General features: G+C 40.3%; 1 protein-coding gene across 4 annotated transcripts; it reads left to right on the forward strand.

Annotated features, from left to right (window-relative positions):
* The first annotated feature begins 378 nt into the window (after positions 1-378).
* On the forward strand, positions 379-19,954 carry cylda (cylindromatosis (turban tumor syndrome), a). Of its 4 annotated transcripts, XM_053416457.1 has the most exons (17): positions 379-716; positions 2,133-2,675; positions 4,052-4,360; positions 6,394-6,499; positions 7,327-7,428; positions 8,295-8,411; positions 11,294-11,682; positions 12,143-12,308; positions 12,393-12,534; positions 13,322-13,444; positions 13,550-13,641; positions 13,742-13,808; positions 14,391-14,523; positions 16,136-16,244; positions 16,477-16,595; positions 16,990-17,206; positions 17,638-19,954. In XM_053416457.1, the coding sequence occupies exons 2-17, from the start codon at positions 2,184-2,186 to the stop codon at positions 17,820-17,822; spliced, it is 2,868 nt and encodes a 955-aa protein (XP_053272432.1). In that variant the 5' UTR covers positions 379-716; positions 2,133-2,183; the 3' UTR covers positions 17,823-19,954. The 4 variants fall into 4 exon arrangements, with proteins under 4 accessions (XP_053272432.1, XP_053272364.1, XP_053272591.1 ...); XM_053416389.1 differs by having other exon boundaries at positions 12,143-12,534; XM_053416616.1 differs by lacking the exon at positions 8,295-8,411.
* The last annotated feature ends 448 nt before the right edge of the window (positions 19,955-20,402 follow it).

Raw genomic sequence — 20,402 nt, forward strand, 5'->3', positions numbered from 1 at the left:
ATATTACACTGCAATAAGCCTATTCTGATATTGAACATTTCATTCTGAATAATTGCCACTAAGAACAATACTAATACTTTATATTTACAAAAGTAAAATTTTGAGTCCTGACCTGCATTATAAAATACTTATAATTCAGTGTATCCCATATTTCAGTAAACATTCTGATAATAAATACCAGAGAGCCAGAAGCAGCAGAGTTATCTACCCTCATCTGTCCACACTGCAACCGAACTACATATCCTGCCCAGTATGGGAAAACCCCACAGAGCGGGACCTTCCTACAGACACATCAAACAGCCAATCAGTGCCCGAGAACCCAGCGCACGTCCAATGGCTGTGAGCGACTGTAATGACGCAAGGCAGTCATGTTAGTGAGGTGATCTCCTGTAAATAATACATCTGTTAGCTGTAGCGGTGCACTGGGCTATTATCACTTATTCCCCGCGGAGAGCAGCTTTATCTAGATGCTGTTAGCACACTGTGGAGGGGGGCAGTCCGCTGGCAGCCTGCCCGCTGTCGACCACCTCGCCGGGCTCACCTTAGCCTGATAGTTAGCTGGTTAGGGCGCTAGCATTAGCTAGCCACTGAGCTAATCAGAGGTTAACTGGCTTTACGGGAGGAAACAGCTCGTCTCCAGAGGCCTGTATCTGACCGGGTGGATATTTGAAATGACTTTCAGCTGCAGCCTCTAACCGCAGGGAGGTGTATCTCAGGTAAGAGGGACGTTAGCATTGGGGTTTATTATTGTGTGTTAATGTCACGGTGCGTTGGCTACTTCCCTCTCTCGAAGGGCCTCTGACTGACAGCTCCTGCCTGGTGATGACACACCGCTGCTCTGGTTGTCAGGGGAAAGGTGCGTTAAAACGAGGCATGGTGTCGCTGTCAGTGATGCTGACAGAGGGATACGTGAAACTGTTAGCACGTCTGTGTGTTCATCGCCTCAACCACGGAGCTACGTCCATGTTAAATCAGGTTAGCGTTAGCCCGGGTCAGGTGGAAATCACTTTCAATGTCCTGCTTGTGTGGTCGTGGTTAACCTCTAGTGTTGTAGTGATGTTAGCGCTGATGAAACGTCCCTAAAACAACTGTCGTCATGTTTGAAACAAATTACGGACTGTGAGAGTTGTTGACTGTGTCAGGTGGTTGATCATCATATCTGAGGTGTCATCAGGGGAAATCCATTCGTCTCCTACTAGTGTGTGTGTGTGTGTGTGTGTGTCTGTGCGTGCGAGTGTGTGTGTGTGTGCGTGTGTGTGTGTGTGTCAGTGTGTCAGAGATACTCAGCTATTTGCTCTTCCTCAATGTCTAAATACTAAATAAGTAGAGATAGTAATCCTATACAAGTACAAAAGACAATCATACTACACAAGGATGACTGGACATCGCTATTGCATTTCACTCATAGACTGAATACACAAGTAACCACAACAAGCAAACTGTACTGGAGATTAAAGGGTAGAAATCACCCAGTACAGTATGTATAAGTATTTATCTGAAGTGACCCCATTTTCATTATTTCATATTCCTGACCGTTATCATATTGTATCATCGTCCTATATCTTTTGTTCAGTCATAGTAAATAGTTCCTCATTTCAGCTTGTCATGTCTTGTCAGAAATCTGTCGAATGATTGATGAAACTGTTTCCTGTTGTCTGATTTTAAACAAAAGAAATATTCTTACTTCTTTTCAGTCTGTGCTCATGAATGAGTTATGCAGTTGTAGAAATATATACTACACAATAATAACTGATTGAAGAAACACAGCGGAAAGTCAGTGTGGAACGGCCATTACTTACATGGATTTTCTCTGGGTACTATGGCTTCCTCCCACAGTCCAAAGACATATGGGTTAATTGGAGACTCAACATTTTCTGTACGTGTGAATGTTTGTTTGTCTTTGTATGTTGGTCCTGTGATACACTGGCGACCACTCCTGCATGTACCCCGACTCTAAAGTCAGCTGGGATTGGCTCCAGCTAACCTTGCGACCCTCAAAGGATGAGCGTTATAGATTTAGTTATAGTTCCAGCTAACTAATCTTGCTGTTATTACTTTGATTACATTTCTGTATTGATCTCCTAGCTTAAAGTTATTTTAGAGATGGTTATGTGTGTTATTCTTTATTACAGATCGCAGGTCAAGCTTGCCTTGATGTTGGACCTCCTGCCTAGCATGCAGCCATGAGCTCTGTCCTGTGGAGCCAGGAGAAGCCCAGCGGGGGCTTCAGGGAGGACTGGCGCTTCTACATGGTCGTGAAGGAGTGTACGGTGGAGAAACCTCCCCAGAAGACCCTGCGGATCCCCCGCGGCAGTCTTGGCCAAGCATGCCAGGAGCGCAACAGCCTGGGCCGAACTCTGCCCCAATGCAAAGGCAAGAAAAGCATCCGCATTCTGGATCAGACCAATGTGGTGCTGAGCCTGGACGAGCGGGATGTGCAGGAGCTGGACGAGAAGCTGGCTGAGCTGCTGTTCCCCATTACCAACTGTGAGGAGAGATACGCTCTGCTCTGCAACAACTCTCGACTGGTGCGCTGCTGTGATATTGACTGTGGTTCCAAAGTGCGCGTCCAGCTGCGCTCAGGGGATGAACCTCTGCCTGGTGTGGTCCGCTTCAAGGGCTCGCTGCTCCCTGACAGAGCCCTCTCTGGAATCTGGTTTGGAGTCGAGCTGCTGGTGAGAAATTCTGTTTTGTTAGACTCTGTAGTAGATGCTTATCTTGTGTTTCCTGTGTTCATTGTTCATGATAATTTCCCTATAATATAAATATTAACTCCAGTTTAGAGTTTTTTTTTTATAAAAGTTTGACAAAGACAAATTACTTCTGTAAAGGACTAGTGTAAAAAATATGGCGGCCTTAAAGGTATTTGAAGTATTTATATGTAAAGGGCCTATTCTAGGGTAAAAAATACTATAATTCATACAATGTAAATGATTACACACACTAGTGAAAACATCACCGGGATTATTTTATATTCAGCCAATAAATAACTTTCACCTAAAACCTACACACTAAACCTTTAACTTCTAGTAGATTAAAAACAACAGGTGCAGTAGTGAAACCCAATGTAAAATGAATGGCATGAGTCAGAGATATGCACAACTGAATGTCAGTAACAAGCCTGTCACAATTTAAACAAACTTTCAGTCTGAAATAAAACCAACAGCTTCTGTTTTGAAAGCCTTCTGAAAAAGGGGATTTTGCGTTACCCAAATAAAGACAAGGACAAAGTATTTCTAGATTTATTCATCCAGATTCTTTCTGTTGAGGTCAAATGAAAATGTGAATATTCACACTTGTTGCTCTCAAAGTGAGAATCTCTCTCACTGTCACAGTTTGCATCTTATACATTTTTGAATTATCAATGTTATTTCTGTGAATAAGGAAACAAGGCTGCAGTGTTTTACTGACAAGTGCAAGCAGATGATAACATTTTCATTTTTGTTAGAACTATTTCTTTAACCTCAACATTTGATTATTTAATGTCATGCCATTGATTCTGCTCCATATGTACAGCAAGTCACAAAATACAAAGGGTTGCTTATTGCAGCACAATGTTGTTTTTCTTCTTCTGAGTCTGGCTGTCTTCTTCTTGAGTGGGCTGATGGAGCTCAGGCATTCAAACTGGAGCTTAGTATGAAGGCCTCAGAGTTTGCACATAAGCATTCCACGAAATTCTGATTTCATGCACCCTTTCTAAATAGAGATCACTTTGTTCTTTTGTGAATAAATGCCAGCAGTTATATGGATATGGGACTTTTTAATATCTTAATGGCTCATCAGTGAAAAGGAGCACAATAGGTTACAGTAATGGTCATAAGAACGTCTCGTACCATTCTAGATTTTTTTTAATGTTTTTATCATCACAGTAAGTCAAGTTGTATTCCGGCTGCAGTAATCGACCACATGCTCTCACAGCTCCATGATGTCGACCTCCCTTCACTCTGAAATGCTGAGCGAGCAGCCTTGCTACCTGCCCTCCTTTTTATGACAATAGGTTGAACATCTTTTGCTCCTGCTCTGCTTCACTCTCCTCACTTATTTCTCCCAGGAGGAGGGCCGGGGCCAAGGTTTCACGGAGGGCTCCTACCAGGGCCGCCAACTCTTCCGCTGTGAGGATGAGTGCGGCGTGTTTGTGGCCCTGGACAAGCTTGAACTCTGGGAGGATGATGATGACGGCACAGGCGAGCTAGAGGTGGACCATGTCAATCTAGTGGAAGAGGACCAGGACTTCCCTCCACTGGAGATCAACTCCAGGGTCCTGGTGCAGACCAGGGACGGACCTGAGAGAGGCACAATCATTTTTTGTGACCTGCTGCCAGGAAATGAGAGCCTGGGCTTCTATGTAGGAGTTGATATGGTAAGTGAGACTCTGTCCACATCCAGTAGGTCATTTTATTGTACCCAAAAATATATGTCTTGAAAGATGCAGTAACAGGTTGAAAAATTGCTTGTATCATTTATACCAGCAATGGGAATTGATTAAGCTATTGACAAAAATATATTTAATATCTAGAATTTGTCCTAAAATAATCACTTTAAATATTACAGTGATCTTTAACTTCTGCTCAGACAAAACCATTTTTTAGATCTATAAGGGATTTGGGTTATTCATGATGGTTATCTTTTGTAATGATCTGACATAGTGCAGACTAAACATGTAGTTGGTCAAATAATTGATACATAATTGAATGATTGATCAACAATTTAGTTGTACTCCAAATCATGTGTGCTGACATCATGACTTGTTCCATAACAGAAACCGTTTTGCACTTAATGAAGGCTGCAGCTAAGAAGTCAATACCACTGTCATCTGTATGAAGCTTCTACCAGCAGCTGGCTAACTCAGCAGAGAGACTGGAAATATGGGGAAACAGCTTCCTTAAGGAAACATCTGGAGCTCACTAATTAACATGTTTCATATTGTTTGCTTAGGCTGCACAAAAATCTGGAATGCAAACTTAACAGTTTTGAGTTAATGCCGTGGTTAAGTGGTGCACTGATTTTTGATAGGGATTAGTAACTTCTTGGACTGTTTGCCTGGCAACTGATACTGATCAAGTAAGAGCTTAGTCAGCGATTTGTTGAATTGATTTAACAAACTACATACAACTGGTTAATAAGTAAACAAATATTGATTCCCCCAATTTTTCCTTCTCCAGTGCATTGTTGGTCTTTTATATTTTTTTTAATATTCTTTTGCACATGAGTCTGAAATGTTTGTCATATGCAGGGTCATGATGCACAATTTTTTTTTTTGTAGTTGTAGTATTCTATACCATATGAGTGTCATTACTGTAGCAGGCTGACATTGTAAATAAAGTGTTCAATCCCAAATTCATAAAAGAAATGAAAAGAATTGGGGAAACTTGCACCAATATTTTAAAATCTACAGAACAGGCTCACATCCCTTCGTTATTGTTTACTCCCATCACTTTAACTATTACATAAATTAACTAAATACTGATTAATGATGACGTGAGAGGACATCACAAACATTCTTTCATATTCTCCCTTCTCTGATGTTGTTAAAACATTATTTATCATATCATCGTGTCAGTGGAGAGTGGCCACATGCTCAATGTCAGCTTTAACAATATGAGACAAATTATTGGAGTTAGCATTCATTCCAGGTTTTCTGTAGTTTAGTTTTTCCTTTTTTTGGGTACGTTCGCCCCAAGTTTAGGCAACATGTCTTGTTGCCTTGGATCACAGTAGCTGGTATCTATGACGACTGTTGTCAGGCGTGTGTGGTATTGTAGTCATAGAGAGATCGAAACGCATAACTGAGGCATTTGACTGCTGATCGTTAGTAGCAGCACCAACAGCAGCAATAGCAGCAGCAGCGGCGGTAGCATCAGCAGCCCACTTAGTGCATCTGAGCCACCCACACAAAGGCTAGGCAGTCACGCGGGGAGTGAGGTAAAGACTTAGTGCTGTATGACCCAACAGCGTGGCAAGGGGCCAGCAGGCAGCTGAGGAGAGCCCACTGCTCTGCCTCACTCTGCGTCCAGCCTCGCCCTGCCTTCTTTAGCAGGTGGCACTAGCCTCAAGCTTTTCTTGGACTATCCCGCTGGAGCAGAGTCCTGGACTCCCAACTAAAGAGGAATTAGCGTGGTTGTGCTCGCGGAGAAAAGACATTGTGCTTTTGGGTGGTAGGACTTGAGGTGGATGATCTGTTGTTTGTGTGGAGAAGATGAGATGGGCTCATGGATCATCACGATACAGAGGATCAAGCTTAAGCATTATTTTTAGGTGGAGCGTAAATATAACAGACTCGATTAACCACCAGGAAGATACAAGGGGAAGAAGCACGTGCTGCACCAGGTTGTTTTAAAGAGATGAAGAGTGTCTGAGAGCGACTTGTGGTTCTCATGTCTCCAACTCTTACAGGACAATCCTATCGGGGACTGGGATGGTGTGATTGACGGGAAGCTGCTGTGTAATTTTGCCAGTTTGGAACACACTCGACTTGTCCCCATCTGTGACGTGATGCCAGGTGAGTCACCTAGTAATTGTCCCTGCTTTTGTGCCATGTGCGTGTGTCATCAAAAAAATATTCAGCCGTCCAGCTCTCGGACCAACACTGAGCTCCCTCGGAGCGTTCTGAGTTTGTGTTTTGCTCGCAGTGGGAACAGAGAGCCTTTTGTATTGATGGCTCACTTGTTTTTGAAAGTCAAGTGAGATACTCAGGCTCTTTGTTCTCCACATTCAGGAATTGTTTATGTGTGCTGGTGCCGCCTCTCCAACTTTTGTTAATTTAAAAAATTTGACATCACTCTGTGAGACCCTTTCTTTTGCACATTGTTGACAGGTTTCAGCAAGTACATGCTGTCACTAAGTAGAGCTGCTTTAAAATCTACTGACCAGATAACATTAGTTTTTCATTGGTTCGTAATTTGTGATGCTTGACAGTTGTTCTTTATAGGAAGAAAACTTTACTTTCGTACATGTTTACTGACTTTCATTAAAGGCTGAATGTTGAAACCCAAGTCATTATTCAGAGGCTGTAGCAAAACAAATCATTCCATGTGTTAAATTATTTTAATATACAGTTAGCTCATACATGTAAGTATCTTTCCTGTAGCTATGGAAACTAAAATAGAGTCTTCAGACCATTTTTGTGGTGATGTAAACCAAAACATTTCTTTTGCAAAACATAATTGTAATATTTTGCAAAAGAATGTTGTTAAAGAGTTTGTTTGTTCTGCAGCATTGACAAATTAGCTATGAAATACATGTTGTATGTGGTAGTTCAAAGTTAGGCATGGTTGTGTTAAAGTTCTTGTTTTCTATCTAATGTTTGTCTATTTCTGGGCCAAACAGAATATTCCATGCAGGACCAAAGGCTGCAAAAGCACAGTTTTGCCCCCAGAGGCACCAACAGTGACAAGTTGTCCTCTGGCCAAAGCAAACCAAAGAGCAAAGGTACTGCACTGCACAGTTTGGTGTAATAACTCTTTTAAGGGGCTTTCTAACAAGTTGGCTGTTTGTGATTCTGCATTGTGTATAAAAAATGCTAGTGTGTTGTTATTTGTATTAGCAATAGAATAAAGTTATAATATTATGAGGGAAAAAAGACATAAATCTATGAGAGTAAAGTTGTAATTTTAGACTTGGTATCATGTTAGAGTGGGAATATTAGAAGATCAGCTTGTTGCCTTAGTTAAATTGTTATACTTTAATTAAGGTTTTACAAATGACAAAATACTTAGTTTTTGGGCTTGTCTTCACATTATCATAAGTAGCAGGATTTTGAAAAGATTTCGCAAGAGACTGTCTATTCTGAAGAAAGGACCCACCCGACTTGGAGGAAATTGCCTCTTTTGTGGAGGAGGAAATGTTTGGTAGTGGTCGACTGTGAAGCTTGCATTGTTAAATCTTTGTGTTCTTCAGAGTTTTTTTGTAGTTTCTCTAGAAACAGTGAGATTGGTTCAACACTTTGGACACAGAAAGATCTCTTTGCTGCTTTCTTTAGTTTATTCTTGTCAAGTTACGAGAAATTATGATCATTAAATTATGACTCAAGTCTCAAAATATGACTTTTTCCTTGTTGATTTTCGTAATAATATGACTTTATTCTCATTAAATTAAAACTGAATTCTTCTTTTCTCATGGCTCCTTTTCTGGAGCTGATTAAATTATTTTTTTCTCTAGGTTTCTTCCCTGTTTGAATCTCCTGTTGTTCTGCTGTGGTCACAATAACATACTCCCACACACGTGCACACACTGGCAGCCGCATACATGTTTTCCTTATCTTTATCTTTTTGTATTTGTACTTGTGTGATTTACAGGATTAGGTCATCAATGTGGCAGTAGGAGCAAGTCTGAATTTTACTATACTTTAAATGGCAGCTCTGTTGACCCCCCAGCCCAGTCCAAATCCAAAAGCACATGGTACATTGATGAAGGTAAAAGTTGGGTACTCGTGGGTGTCAAAACATCTTACCAGCAAGCTACTGTTCACAACAAGCTACCTACTCCTTGGTTTAGCTCAGGCTCACGTTTATAATGCTGGATAGTTTTAAAATGCCATCACACATAAACTCCAGCACTGTTGGTTTCTCCGACTAGAAGTCTCCTCAGAAAGAATAGCAGGACAGAGTGTTCATAGTTTTAGTGATTGGTACAGTTGTAGGGAACCTGTCTCCCACCTTCTAAAAATACATTGGTACCTAATATATATTTTTTTATATGAGCTTCAGTTTTTTTTAATTATTATTACGTGAGTTTAGGTTTCTCATGATTATTGAATATAAAGTCAATAATGAAGATCTTCTTATAATAATATAACGTTTAAAGAACTGAAAGCTTATCAATTTTCAGAGTTTCTGTGTCTCTATGTGTTGTTGTTTTTCTTTCTCAATGACATGTGTGTTATTACTCTCTTATAAAATTAAAAACAAGACCAACAGGCAGCTTTAGCTGACGGTTTACAAACACTTGGCTCTGGCAAATACTATAGATACGTCTCAGATTGTAGTTTTTGAGATAATTTGACATTTAAAGTAGTTCTGGTACTCTAATATTCTTCCATATGTGTTGTACTTTACTTACCTGTTAAACCTAATTCATTATGGTCTTCACAAAGTGTTTAACCTATTCTGAATTTCCCACGTGATTAATAAAGTATCTATCTATCTATCTATCTATCTATCTATCTATCTATCTATCTATCTATCTATCTATCTATCTATCTATCTATCTATCTATCTATCTATCTATCTATCTATCTAAAACCTGCTGAAATTTGATATAACTTTAATTAAAACTAATGCTTGTTTTAGATTTAGTCTTGATATGCTGAAACAGTGGTAGTCAGATGTCTACAATATGCAGGCTTATAGAAGAAAATCACAGAAAAATACCGGGAATATATATATTTTTTATTTATGCAAATTTATATTTAGCACAACCAGGCATCTTGATCTTCTACTGTCTCACATTGTGCACCAAGTAGGAGATTTGTGTGGTTTGGCTGTTTGCCTCTCAAGGTGTGTAAAAAACAAAACAACAACAGAGAAATAGATAGACTTTGAGACATAGCTGCATATTGATCGACGGCTCAGAGTCAGTGTGGTATAACACATCAAACTGTATTTTATCTGGAAGATAAATGAAATGCTCCAGAAACCATTGTCAGAGTTTATCATAGTCAATTAATTGTACGCTCATACTTACTTACATAAAAAAGTCATACCAATTCAGGTGGGAGAATGGGAGTTCCCTACAAAGTGTAATAACTTGGGAAAAACTCCTAAATTGTTCAATCTGCCTTTATAAAGTTTTAGTAACAACAAGAAGTTGCAAGCTTTAAGTAAGTGTTTGCCCCAAACATGGTTTGAGGGGGAAAAAGAGGAAAAAGGAAAAGCAGGAGTCAGTAGTTTGTTGTAGTAGCTTGCTATAAAACCCTCCACTAGTCTCGTCCTTCATCACCTTTTTCGTGTCACATCCACCTGCATGGATTAATTGGTGTTGCATAAGGCTTTCAATGATGCTCAGGGCTGCGAATGACTCCTTAACTGGCTGTTGTCTTGTTCTGGCTGCAGATGTAGTTAAACAATGTAATTTTTTTAAATAACACTGTTTGCAAGCCAAAGCATTAGTTAAAGCCTTTATATCTGGGGTTGGGACTGACGGATTCAGTCTACACATTGTGTTTTTGTATTTCCATTGGTGTAGGGGGGGCACAAGTGTTTTTTCCATTTTCATGTCCACTCCAATATGTGTCATTTGTGAAGTCTTTGAACTATGTAAAAAAAAAAGAAGTAAAGTATTTAGCATTTTGTGTTTTACATGTATGAAGCTCTGGATGTTCAACTCTCTGTTGTGGATAAATGTTCTAATAGTCACGGAGGCACAAATGTGATTACTTTGCAAAAACCTCTCAAAACATCCAGAAAATATAGAAAGAAAGAAGTTTGAGAAAGCATGATTATAATTGTTGTGTTACCTTATGCCAGAGCAAAACACAATACTTGAGTGCCTGCAATATTATATCAGCTCTAATGCATGTCATTTAATATACTAGATTTACAGAAATAAGCAGAGGTGCATGCCCTACTGCTCACTCATTCTGTGAATGTGTCATCACCTTCATATTCCTTTGTCTTTATGGTTATGATGCTGTTGTGGTGTCAAGAAAGTAATCAATGCTTTAGCTTGTATGTATTGACCAAACTGATATAGTTTGCAAACATGAATTGTTAAATGATGATGCTTCTGTGATTATGGTTTGATCTGTCGTTTAAGAAATCATCATGTTCCACTAAGTCCTTTGATACTGTACATAAATTTAAAGAACTTCTCTTCTTTCCCTCGGAGTGTCAGCTGAAAATTATAGAGGCATATTTCGGGGCTGCATATGATGGAAACATGAGTCTGCACAGCAGACATCACATGTCCACTCAGGGTATTTTAACACTTAGGAGCTTGAGTCCAGGTGAAAACTTGCTCTTTCACAAATGATCAGTACTTCTATACATCATCCAAGCTATGGATCAGCTGTAGTGGACCAGTATATAGTACTGTTCAGTGATTCAGCACTATTCAATCTACAATATACCAGTACACCCCTTCACAGATACCCTGATTCCTTATATAACATTCTGCCTCAACAGCAGCCGCATGATTTAGGGTTTACCTGTTCATTCTGCAACAAACTCTGATCCAGAAGAGGTCAGTTAAACAGGAAACGCTTGAAAGACTGAAATCTCTAAGCAGTCTAAATAACATGATGTGTTCTGTACTGTACTATAGATATTAAGTTTGTTTTGTGGTTTCTTTCCTGCAGTTGGGGAGGACCCCGCCAAATCCCTTACTGACACGCCCCCCGACTTCAACCAATCCTCCCCGCCCTCCAGGGCCCAGCCCTCTGCCTCGTTGTCCAGTGACAACAAGTTCCACTCTCTGCCCTTTAGCCTGAACCGGAAGACCGGGCCCATCGACAGCATGAGCCATGGGCCTCTATCCCTTTCTGTCCAGTCGGTGATGGGAGAGCAGCCTGAGGCGCCTTCGCCCGCTGCTCCTCCCTCACCACGACCGCCTACACCTCCCCGAGGTCAGCCAGGCCTGGAGGTGGGCTCTCTGGTAGAGGTGAAGGAGAACCCCCCTCTGTGTGGTGTCATTCGCTGGGTGGGTCTGCCTCCTGGCCTGCCGGAGCCTCTCGCCGGGCTGGAGCTGGTGAGACAACTCAGCAATGTTAGGTGTTAAATTTAGTTTTCAGCATCACTGCTTGGGAAAAACAATCACCGAAAGTCTAGAACACTGGTGAAACGAATGATATAGACATACTTCAGGAGACATATACCTGACTGTTTGTTGGTATAGTGCCTTCATGAATTCTCTGCTGCTGACCAATCTTGTGGTGACAAAATGACTCAGCAAAGTAAGAAGAAGCATCTTTCGTGAGCACATTTTCTTTCAAACTGAATGCTGATGTTATTAGACGTTCTGTGTAAAGTGCAATGTCTAAAATATTTGTCACTAAAAGCCAATTAAGGTTGAGACATTTTGTAAACGAAGTCAGTTCCAAAATACCTGTAACCCGATCAGTGCAGCCTCAGGCAGAATAAATGTAGGCGTATGCTGTAATATTGTATACACAGGCAGCAGCTGATCTGAACTTGACCTTCACTTTCAGGAAGAAGAATGTCCTGGCTGCACTGACGGCACCTTCAAAGGCACACGGTACTTCACCTGCCCACCCAAAAAAGCCCTGTTTGTGAAGCTCAAGTGCTGCCGGCCCGACTCCCGCTTCCCGTCCCTGCACCACTCCTCCAACCCCATAGAGAGGTGCAACTCCATCGGTGAGTCAGGACCAGGAGCACAGCTTATTAAAGACACAAACTCAATGCCTTATGTTTTCACTTGTTCAATGTTTGTGTACGCAGCATTTGGGGGTTACCTGAGTGAGGTTGTACATGAGAACACGCCCCCCCGCACAGAGCACGATGGGTTGGATGTCATGGTGGGGAAAAAGAAAGGCATCCAGGGCCACTACAACTCTTGCTACCTGGATTCAACTCTCTTCTGGTCAGTGCTCTTTAGGTCTAACAGTAAATACTGTATCAGCTACAAGCGTTTGCCATTTTATATTAACGTCTTCAGTCATATTGATTGACTATGTGGTGCTTCCTCTGCCCGCAGCTGCAGTGTTTGCCCGGAGGCAAGGGCTTATTAGTAAACTGTTTTAACTCTGAGAGGAGCTGTGAGCTGGCTCCATGACAGTGGTACATCTGTTGTTTCTGCCTAAAGGCCTTTGAACAAAGCAGTCAACAGAAATTACTCAAATGACAGGGGACCACTTTAAATATGATCTGACTGATTTGACTTGAGTTTTAAATTCTAAGTGTTTCATTAGTCTAAGTGTTTCCCATAGAAAGACTAAGTAGGGTCGATAAGACGTTGACGCAAAACTATCTTAATTGTTTAAATCCTCCTACTATCCTATGTCCTGATAACCTTAACTACATAAAGTCGTCTGAAACCAAAATAAACAAAGTGTTTGGCCCTCACTGGACTGTAGTAAACATGACAAAGTATTTAATTCGGACCAAATTACATTATTGGCTGGCGTAGTTGTAGCAGCTCTAGCAGTCATTGGGCACTGAACGTTTCTTATCCGGATTGGTTTGGGTGAACCTTTAACAGCACAGTTTACAAGTTTACAAGTTTACAAAACTCAAATTTTTTGATAATATCAGTTTTTTTAATTTCTGACGATTTGCCAAGTAATACTGTTTAACCATAATTTATTTGGATTAGATTAGATAAAGGATCCATTCATTTTAATGCCTCTGTTGTATATTCTGTTCTGCAGCCTTTTTTCATTCAGTTCTGTCCTGGACACGGTTCTGCTGAGGCCACGATCAAAGACTGACGTAGAATATTACAGAGAGACTCAAGAGCTGTTACGCACAGAGATAGTCAACCCCCTGCGCATGTAAGTCACAGTGGTGTATTGTACATGCAGGTGTCACAGGTTGTGGAACAAACTGTACTAGTACAATCCAGCTAGCTCGTAACTTGCCCGGTCTTTGTCCTCCAGACACGGGTATGTTTGTGCCACGAAAGTGATGAAGCTACGGAGGATACTGGAGAAGGTTGAAGCTGCCTCTGGGTTTACCTCTGAAGAAAAAGGTAGAAGAATGACAAAGATGACCGTCCAGTAATGTCTCGTCGATGTTGAAGGTTATTCTGAAGTGATTCAATTCTAATTTAAGCACATTTTGTGCTGCAGATCCTGAGGAGTTCCTCAATATCCTTTTCCATCACATACTGAGGGTGGATCCGTTGCTCAAGCTAAGGTAAGGTCCAATCTTAGAAGCCTCTTTAGCACGATACAAGTGTACTGTTGAATTCTATTAAAGTTTATTAACTTCTGTCTTGTAATGCTTTAGCAAAAATAATTTCCTGAAAGAGTTGATGATACAGTTATTTATTTTCACACAAACAACAAAGTATGTTTGACATGGTGTGATGTAGACGTCAGTGTTTATCAGACCCTGCAAATATAGTTTCCAAACACATCCCTGCCAAATAACAGAAATGTAACAGGCTGTAATATCTATATTTACATAGTCACACACTGTTTCACATCTGCTGCAGTACTGACACTATAGATTAAATGACAGTGCAGGGAGAAGTGGTGTAGTAGTTATTTTTGTCATATTTTAAGATCTGCATCAATGGTCTTGTTTGAGGCTCTGTACGTCAAATGATTCGAATTTATGTCTCAGAGAGGGAGATGTCTTCATCACAGTAATAATAATAGTAATAATAATAATAATACAAATTATAGTAATAAAATATAATTACTTATAATAAATTCATTGATATTGTGTTATTTTTGTCCTGTGAGAACTGAAGCTGTGAATCAAACTCTCCAGGTCGGCAGGACAGAAAGTCCAGGACTGTTACTTTTACCAGATCTTCATGGACAAGAAGGACAAGGTGGGAGTTCCCACCATCCAGCAGCTCCTCGAGTGGTCCTTCATCAACAGTGACCTGAAGTTTGCAGAGGTGAACTTAATTTTGGTTACATATACAAGTGTCAGCATGAGTAAAGTACAATATTTGGTATAATACGCTGCTGTGGTTTTATTTGTCAGACTAAGATAATAGATGTATTCTGGTTTGGTGGGCTCGTATCCAGCTCATAGGTTCTCACAGCGTCTCGTATATCTTATTCTCCTGTGATTTCCTATGAAGGCTGTAGGTACAGGCTGCTTTGGAATTTATGATAATTATTACCATTCAAAATAAATCCAAAAAGGGTTTGAACATTTTTCGATAATATGAACTGAGTGTGTAATTTATGGTTCATTTATGAATGGCTGTGGTTAGAATGGAATACATAAATTATACCCCTTTTTAATTCATTTGAAGATTCATATTTACTTTATTATTATTTACAAAATAATATTGTGTTTATACCTTTAGCATCCAGCGTGTGATATTGTGGTGGATTGTCTCCACCTTGTGTTCATTATTTGTTATTGAAAGATGAGTAGTAGAGTACGTGTGTAGTTTTTCTTAGGGTACATTGGTGTGTAAATATATATTTAATTTTAAATAATCTAAGGTTATTAAACAATGAGTGAATTTCTTGGTGGTTTAAATGGTGGTTTAAATGCTGGTTATGAGAACTAAAGTCTATGAGCTGTGATCCTTGTATATCCTCATTTACCTTCATGTCATACATAATAAGAAAACATTTGTATAGCAGTTTTCATAATATTAAATTCAGCCCAATATGCTTTGCATAATAAAAAAAAAAAATAGGATATTAAAGAACAATAAAAAAAAATAAAAAAATTAAAGGGTTAAACCAAGATTAAGATGAGGATCCATTTCAGAGAATGAGTCTTTGATGTTATTTATGAATTTATTTGGCCACCTAAAGGAAAATTAAAATGTGAGATTTTTGAGAATAAAGTCATAATTTTTGACGTGCGTGATTTAAGTTGGGGGATATAAGAAGATAGGGAATATGGAGCTATTTGTTGAGCTATACTTTAGTACAAGTTTCACAATTATTGAAATATTTCGTCACATCAGCACCACGTCAAGTAGCGGGGCTTTCAAGTAGAAAATGAGTCTATACTGAAGAAAGCTGCATGGACTTGGAGCAAGTTGTCTCTTTTCTGGTGATGGAAGTCTGTGGTAGTGGTTGACTGAGGTTATTGTTTGTTACATCTGTGGTTTTTAAAGGAGGTTTGTTTTCTCAAGTAAACTATTTTATAATCAAGATTTTCAATTCCTAAAATTATATTATTTCCTAAAACTTTTTTTTAATCTTTATTTGACATATTAGGACCTTTCTTCTCATAAATAATGAATTTAATCTGATAACATCCTTTGTTCTCATAATATTACGACTCTTCTAAAGAATGACTTTATTCTCATAATATTACGATGCTATTATGACATTATACATAAAAATCTCCAGAATGTCTGTCGTAGTTATCTTAACTTAATAAGACATCATTTTGTGATGTGATGGATATCAAGTACACAGCTGCTCGGCCTCAGGTTTCAGTCTCTGTGCAGCTGATCTTTGCTGAAATGTCCTCAGCTGCTTTGTTGATGACTTATTCGTTTTTCTCTTTCTCTGTCCCTCACATCCTCACAGGCTCCCTCCTGCCTTATCATCCAGATGCCGCGGTTTGGCAAGGAATTCAAAATGTTCAACAAGATTTTCCCCTCACTAGAGTTAGACATCACAGACCTCCTTGAAGACAGTGAGTTGTGGCCAATATATTTTTGTTGTAGGTGCCAGTGTGGTGTGTACTTTGCCGATCAATGGTGATTCAGAGCTGTGTGGCGTTTGGTAGTGAAATCTCACTGAGTTGTCACTGCAGCTCAGTTAAGATGAAGGAACCTTTTTTAAAAGAATCTTGCTTTACAAACCTGCTCTTAACTGAAGAACTACACTTGTCATCAATGATAAAGGAACGTGTCTTTATTATCCAGCTCCGAGGGAATGTCGAATCTGCGGAGGTCTGGCTTTGTATGAGTGTCGCGACTGTTACGAGGACGGGGATATCACCGCTGGCAAGATCAAGCAGTTCTGTGAAAAGTGCAATACACAGGTAAACAACAGAGGGCATTGTGGCAACACCAGTTCAACAAAAATAATTTGGAAAGTCTGTGTCAGGATGGTCCACTTGGGGGCGCCAAATCCACAGGAATCGCACTTTGTCAATGCAGAAGTTTTGAAACGATCAGTGGCTTCAGCAGTAGATTGTAACACATGGTCTGTTAATTCTTTACTAGCAAATAGTCCGATTTACAGAAGTGATATTTCATTTAAATTGATTTTGCTTATCTGGTAGTATGAATCCTCAAATGTACTTTCAAGCTTTAATTTTCTGTCATTCTCTCTTATATTAAAAATGTTTAACACATCTCGAACCCATTATTAGGCCACAGTTCTGAGTGTGTAAGAGTGTGTGTGTGATGGTGTGTCTGCTATCACTGATTTAGGTTCACCTCCACCCGAGGAGAAAAACCCATCGGCACGGCAAACTGTCCGTCCCCAAGGAGCTGCAAGACGGTACGGGGCGGCAGGGCAGTTTCCCCCGTCAGAGGATGGAGCTGTTCGCCGTGCTGTGCATCGAAACCAGTCACTACGTGGCCTTCGTCAAGTACGGCAGCGCAGATTCAGCCTGGCTCTTCTTTGACAGCATGGCGGACCGTGATGGTGGGTGTCCCTGCCTCTAGATGCTCTGTTTGCTATGACATCAAACTAACACACACTGCTCTACTGCTTTTAAATTAGCTCCAATCTAATTTGATTACAAATTCATTTTCTTATTAATGTTTACATTTGATAAATACTGTGAGTAAAAATTTCAAAGACATAATACTGTATAATACTGTTATTAAAAAAAGAAGAAAATCTAACCCATACAGATTGATAGTAGTTGGAAACAGAAAGTAAGCTTTGTTTGGGATATTTCCTGAATATAATTTGTAGTTTCTTATTAAATAATAAAAAAAAAAATCCTTTAAATTATTTGAAAATCAATTAGTTGTTTATATCTGACATCTTCTAGGACAGTTTTCTAAAAAGACTTGGCTGCTACAAATGCTTTATTATTGTTCCTAACCCCTAAACCCGTGTCTCTGCAGGAGGGCAGAACGGCTTCAACATCCCCCAGGTGTCTCCCTGTCCAGAGGTGGAGGCCTACCTGAAGATGACCCCAGAGGAGCTGCACGCTCTGGACCCCAAGAGCATCCAGGGCCAGGCCCGACGCCTGCTGTGCGACGCCTACATGTGCATGTACCAGAGCCCGACCATGAGCCTGTACAAGTAGAACCCTCTCCCCCAAGAACCCCAACCCCTCCATTCCTGGCCCTCAGCCACACCAACTCCCCTTCCCCCCAGGGCAGGAGATTCCCAGAAAGACCAAAAAATGCAAAAATAAACTGAAAGAAGAAAGGCTGCCTGCCAGCAGGGGTGCTGTCTGAAGTTAACCCTCTACACCCCACCTTTCCTCAATGCCTGCCCATCTCCGAAAGTTATGGAGATGCAAGAAAGAGGGGGAGAAGCCTATTTGCACTGTGCATTAGTTCAAATGTCGTGTTCTTCATGTAGTCCTATGTAGCTTCCCTGTGTCTCACAGCTGAGCGTTGGCGGCGGATGATGAAGCAGGCTTTATGAAGATTCCCTCCCTTTTCTGGGAGGAAGGAGGAGGAGGGGGGAGGGGGGCATGTTTGCGACGTTGTGGCCGACAAGACATGCAACAAAAACAAGACAAGAGACCTCATTTACCTTAAGAAAATAGGAGTCCTGCTTTTCTTAATCACTGTAAGAGACGGGAGACGCCAGGTTCAGGAAGCAGATCAGCGCACAAACCCTCGTCCAGCTTGTGTGTCCTGTCAGAAACACTTGTGTAAACTCTCTCAGTAGCATAGATTTCTCCAGGTAGTTAAACATCAGTGTAGAATCTACTGTGCAGTTGCATTAAGACCATTCTGCTCTTCGTGAAACAGTTTACATATTTCTCCATCACACTGTGTAAATGTCTTTACTGTACATGTTTTGCAGAAACAGATGTAGCCATTGTAAAAGTCTCACGTCATTACTGCATATATATTATAGTCGTACTCAACCAATGCTGCACTTTTGTTCTATCCCCAAGTGGACTTATAGGAAACATTTAGGTTTTTGCTCTTTAGTTTTTTTGCTCTGCCTCTGGAAGTGGCAGCGAGTGCAAATTTGTTGTTGGGGAGACATCAGAGATTTGTGTTACAGAATACAAATGTGCTTCTCCTCTGTAGCTGTAAAGAATGGGCTGCATTGCTAATGCAGAGTAGATGCCAGATAAATGCATGAAGGGAGACTTGTACAATGGCTCCTGTTGTAATGCTCGGCTGGTGGAGCACTCCATGCGTTCGTAGGGTCAATGAGGTGAAATACTGGAAGTAAGAGTGTGTGGGCGTGTGTGTGTGAGTGTGTGAGTGTGTGTGTCGTGAAGAATTTCACATGCAGTGTTTTTAGTCTCGTTGTGTTGAAGACTAAATCTAAATTATATTTTATGTTCGTGAAGCCTTTTCTCTGCCCGGTCATGGCGGCTCTGACTTCCTGCGGGTGAAGTGGAGCAAGTGTCGACTCGCTGCCTTTTCATGAAGATGCGACATGTTTCCAGCCATGCGCCTGATAACTAATGAACTGTGTTCAGATATTATTATTTATTATATTCTAATCATATTACAGAACTCATGTTGTCCCTTTTTAAGAAACGACACAGGGGTTAAAGACACTGTAAGGTTTGGGTACTCCTTGTCCACTGTATATTGAAGTGAGTTTTTGTAGTTTACGCTGTCTCAAAGCAACTACTGAATGTTTATAGTGAAACGTCGGAACAGTTTGGCATTGACAGAGGATGGCAAATGAAGTGGCACGAGGCTGGTAACCTTGGGTCTCCATGTCTATGTATTTAAAGAATTAAGAATTAAAAGCTTGATCCATTGTATCCCAGTTTTGCAGAATATACGTAAACCAACTATACCCTGAGATATGAAATATTTTTTTTTTTTTTTTTTTATAAATCCCACAACATTGGATCAAACCGATCGACCCATCGCAGATATTGGCATCAGCATTTCGTGCATTTGCTTAAAGTCACAACTAAATCATGGACTCAGTTGTGAGCGTAAGGAAATGATGTAAAGGGTTTTATAAGTTGGGTTCCAGCTGACAACTTCCATGTAGTTGTGAGTGTCCACTGTCCCAGGGATTCAGACAGAGGACCTTGTTTTGTGCACGGCTGAAGCTCGTCGCTGACTGGAGCCTTGTTTTCTGTGAGAGACGTCTCGGAGCAGATGATTTCATTTTTTCTGTTGCATCTGTAAAGTATAGACATACAGTATGTAACGGGTGGGAAATTAATGTCCGTGATGTTCCTGTAAATGTTAACAAAATAAAGCCCATTTTGAAGGGTAAGCAGAATGTTGTGTGTATTTCTCTTTCACCGACACAATACAGCCACACTGATGACAGTGAGAGGCCACCATGCAGAGAGGGGAGTGAATATTACTATACATGATCTGTGAGTGGTGGCTTGAACTGTCGTACACAGTAGGTAATTAGTGTTGCTTTAAAACAAACATTGACATGTTGGAGTGAATGTAAAATAGAAACTGCCCATTGTCTCTACTAGTATATATAATATACTGTATACTCAGTTTATATATGTTTATGTAAGCCTCCTCAGGTTCATAAAGAAAGATTTTACTTCCTAAAAGTAGCGAGAGGTATTCATTAATTACCTCCACCTAGGAGGTTATGTATTTGTCAGTGTTTGTTTGATAATAACACAAAACAACTGTGCAGATTTCTATAAAACTAGGTGGAACAGGATGTTTGTCAGGAAAGTGAACATAACATTCTG

Source organism: Pleuronectes platessa, chromosome 1 (genome assembly GCF_947347685.1).
Source record: "Pleuronectes platessa chromosome 1, fPlePla1.1, whole genome shotgun sequence".
Classification (NCBI taxonomy): domain Eukaryota; kingdom Metazoa; phylum Chordata; class Actinopteri; order Pleuronectiformes; family Pleuronectidae; genus Pleuronectes; species Pleuronectes platessa.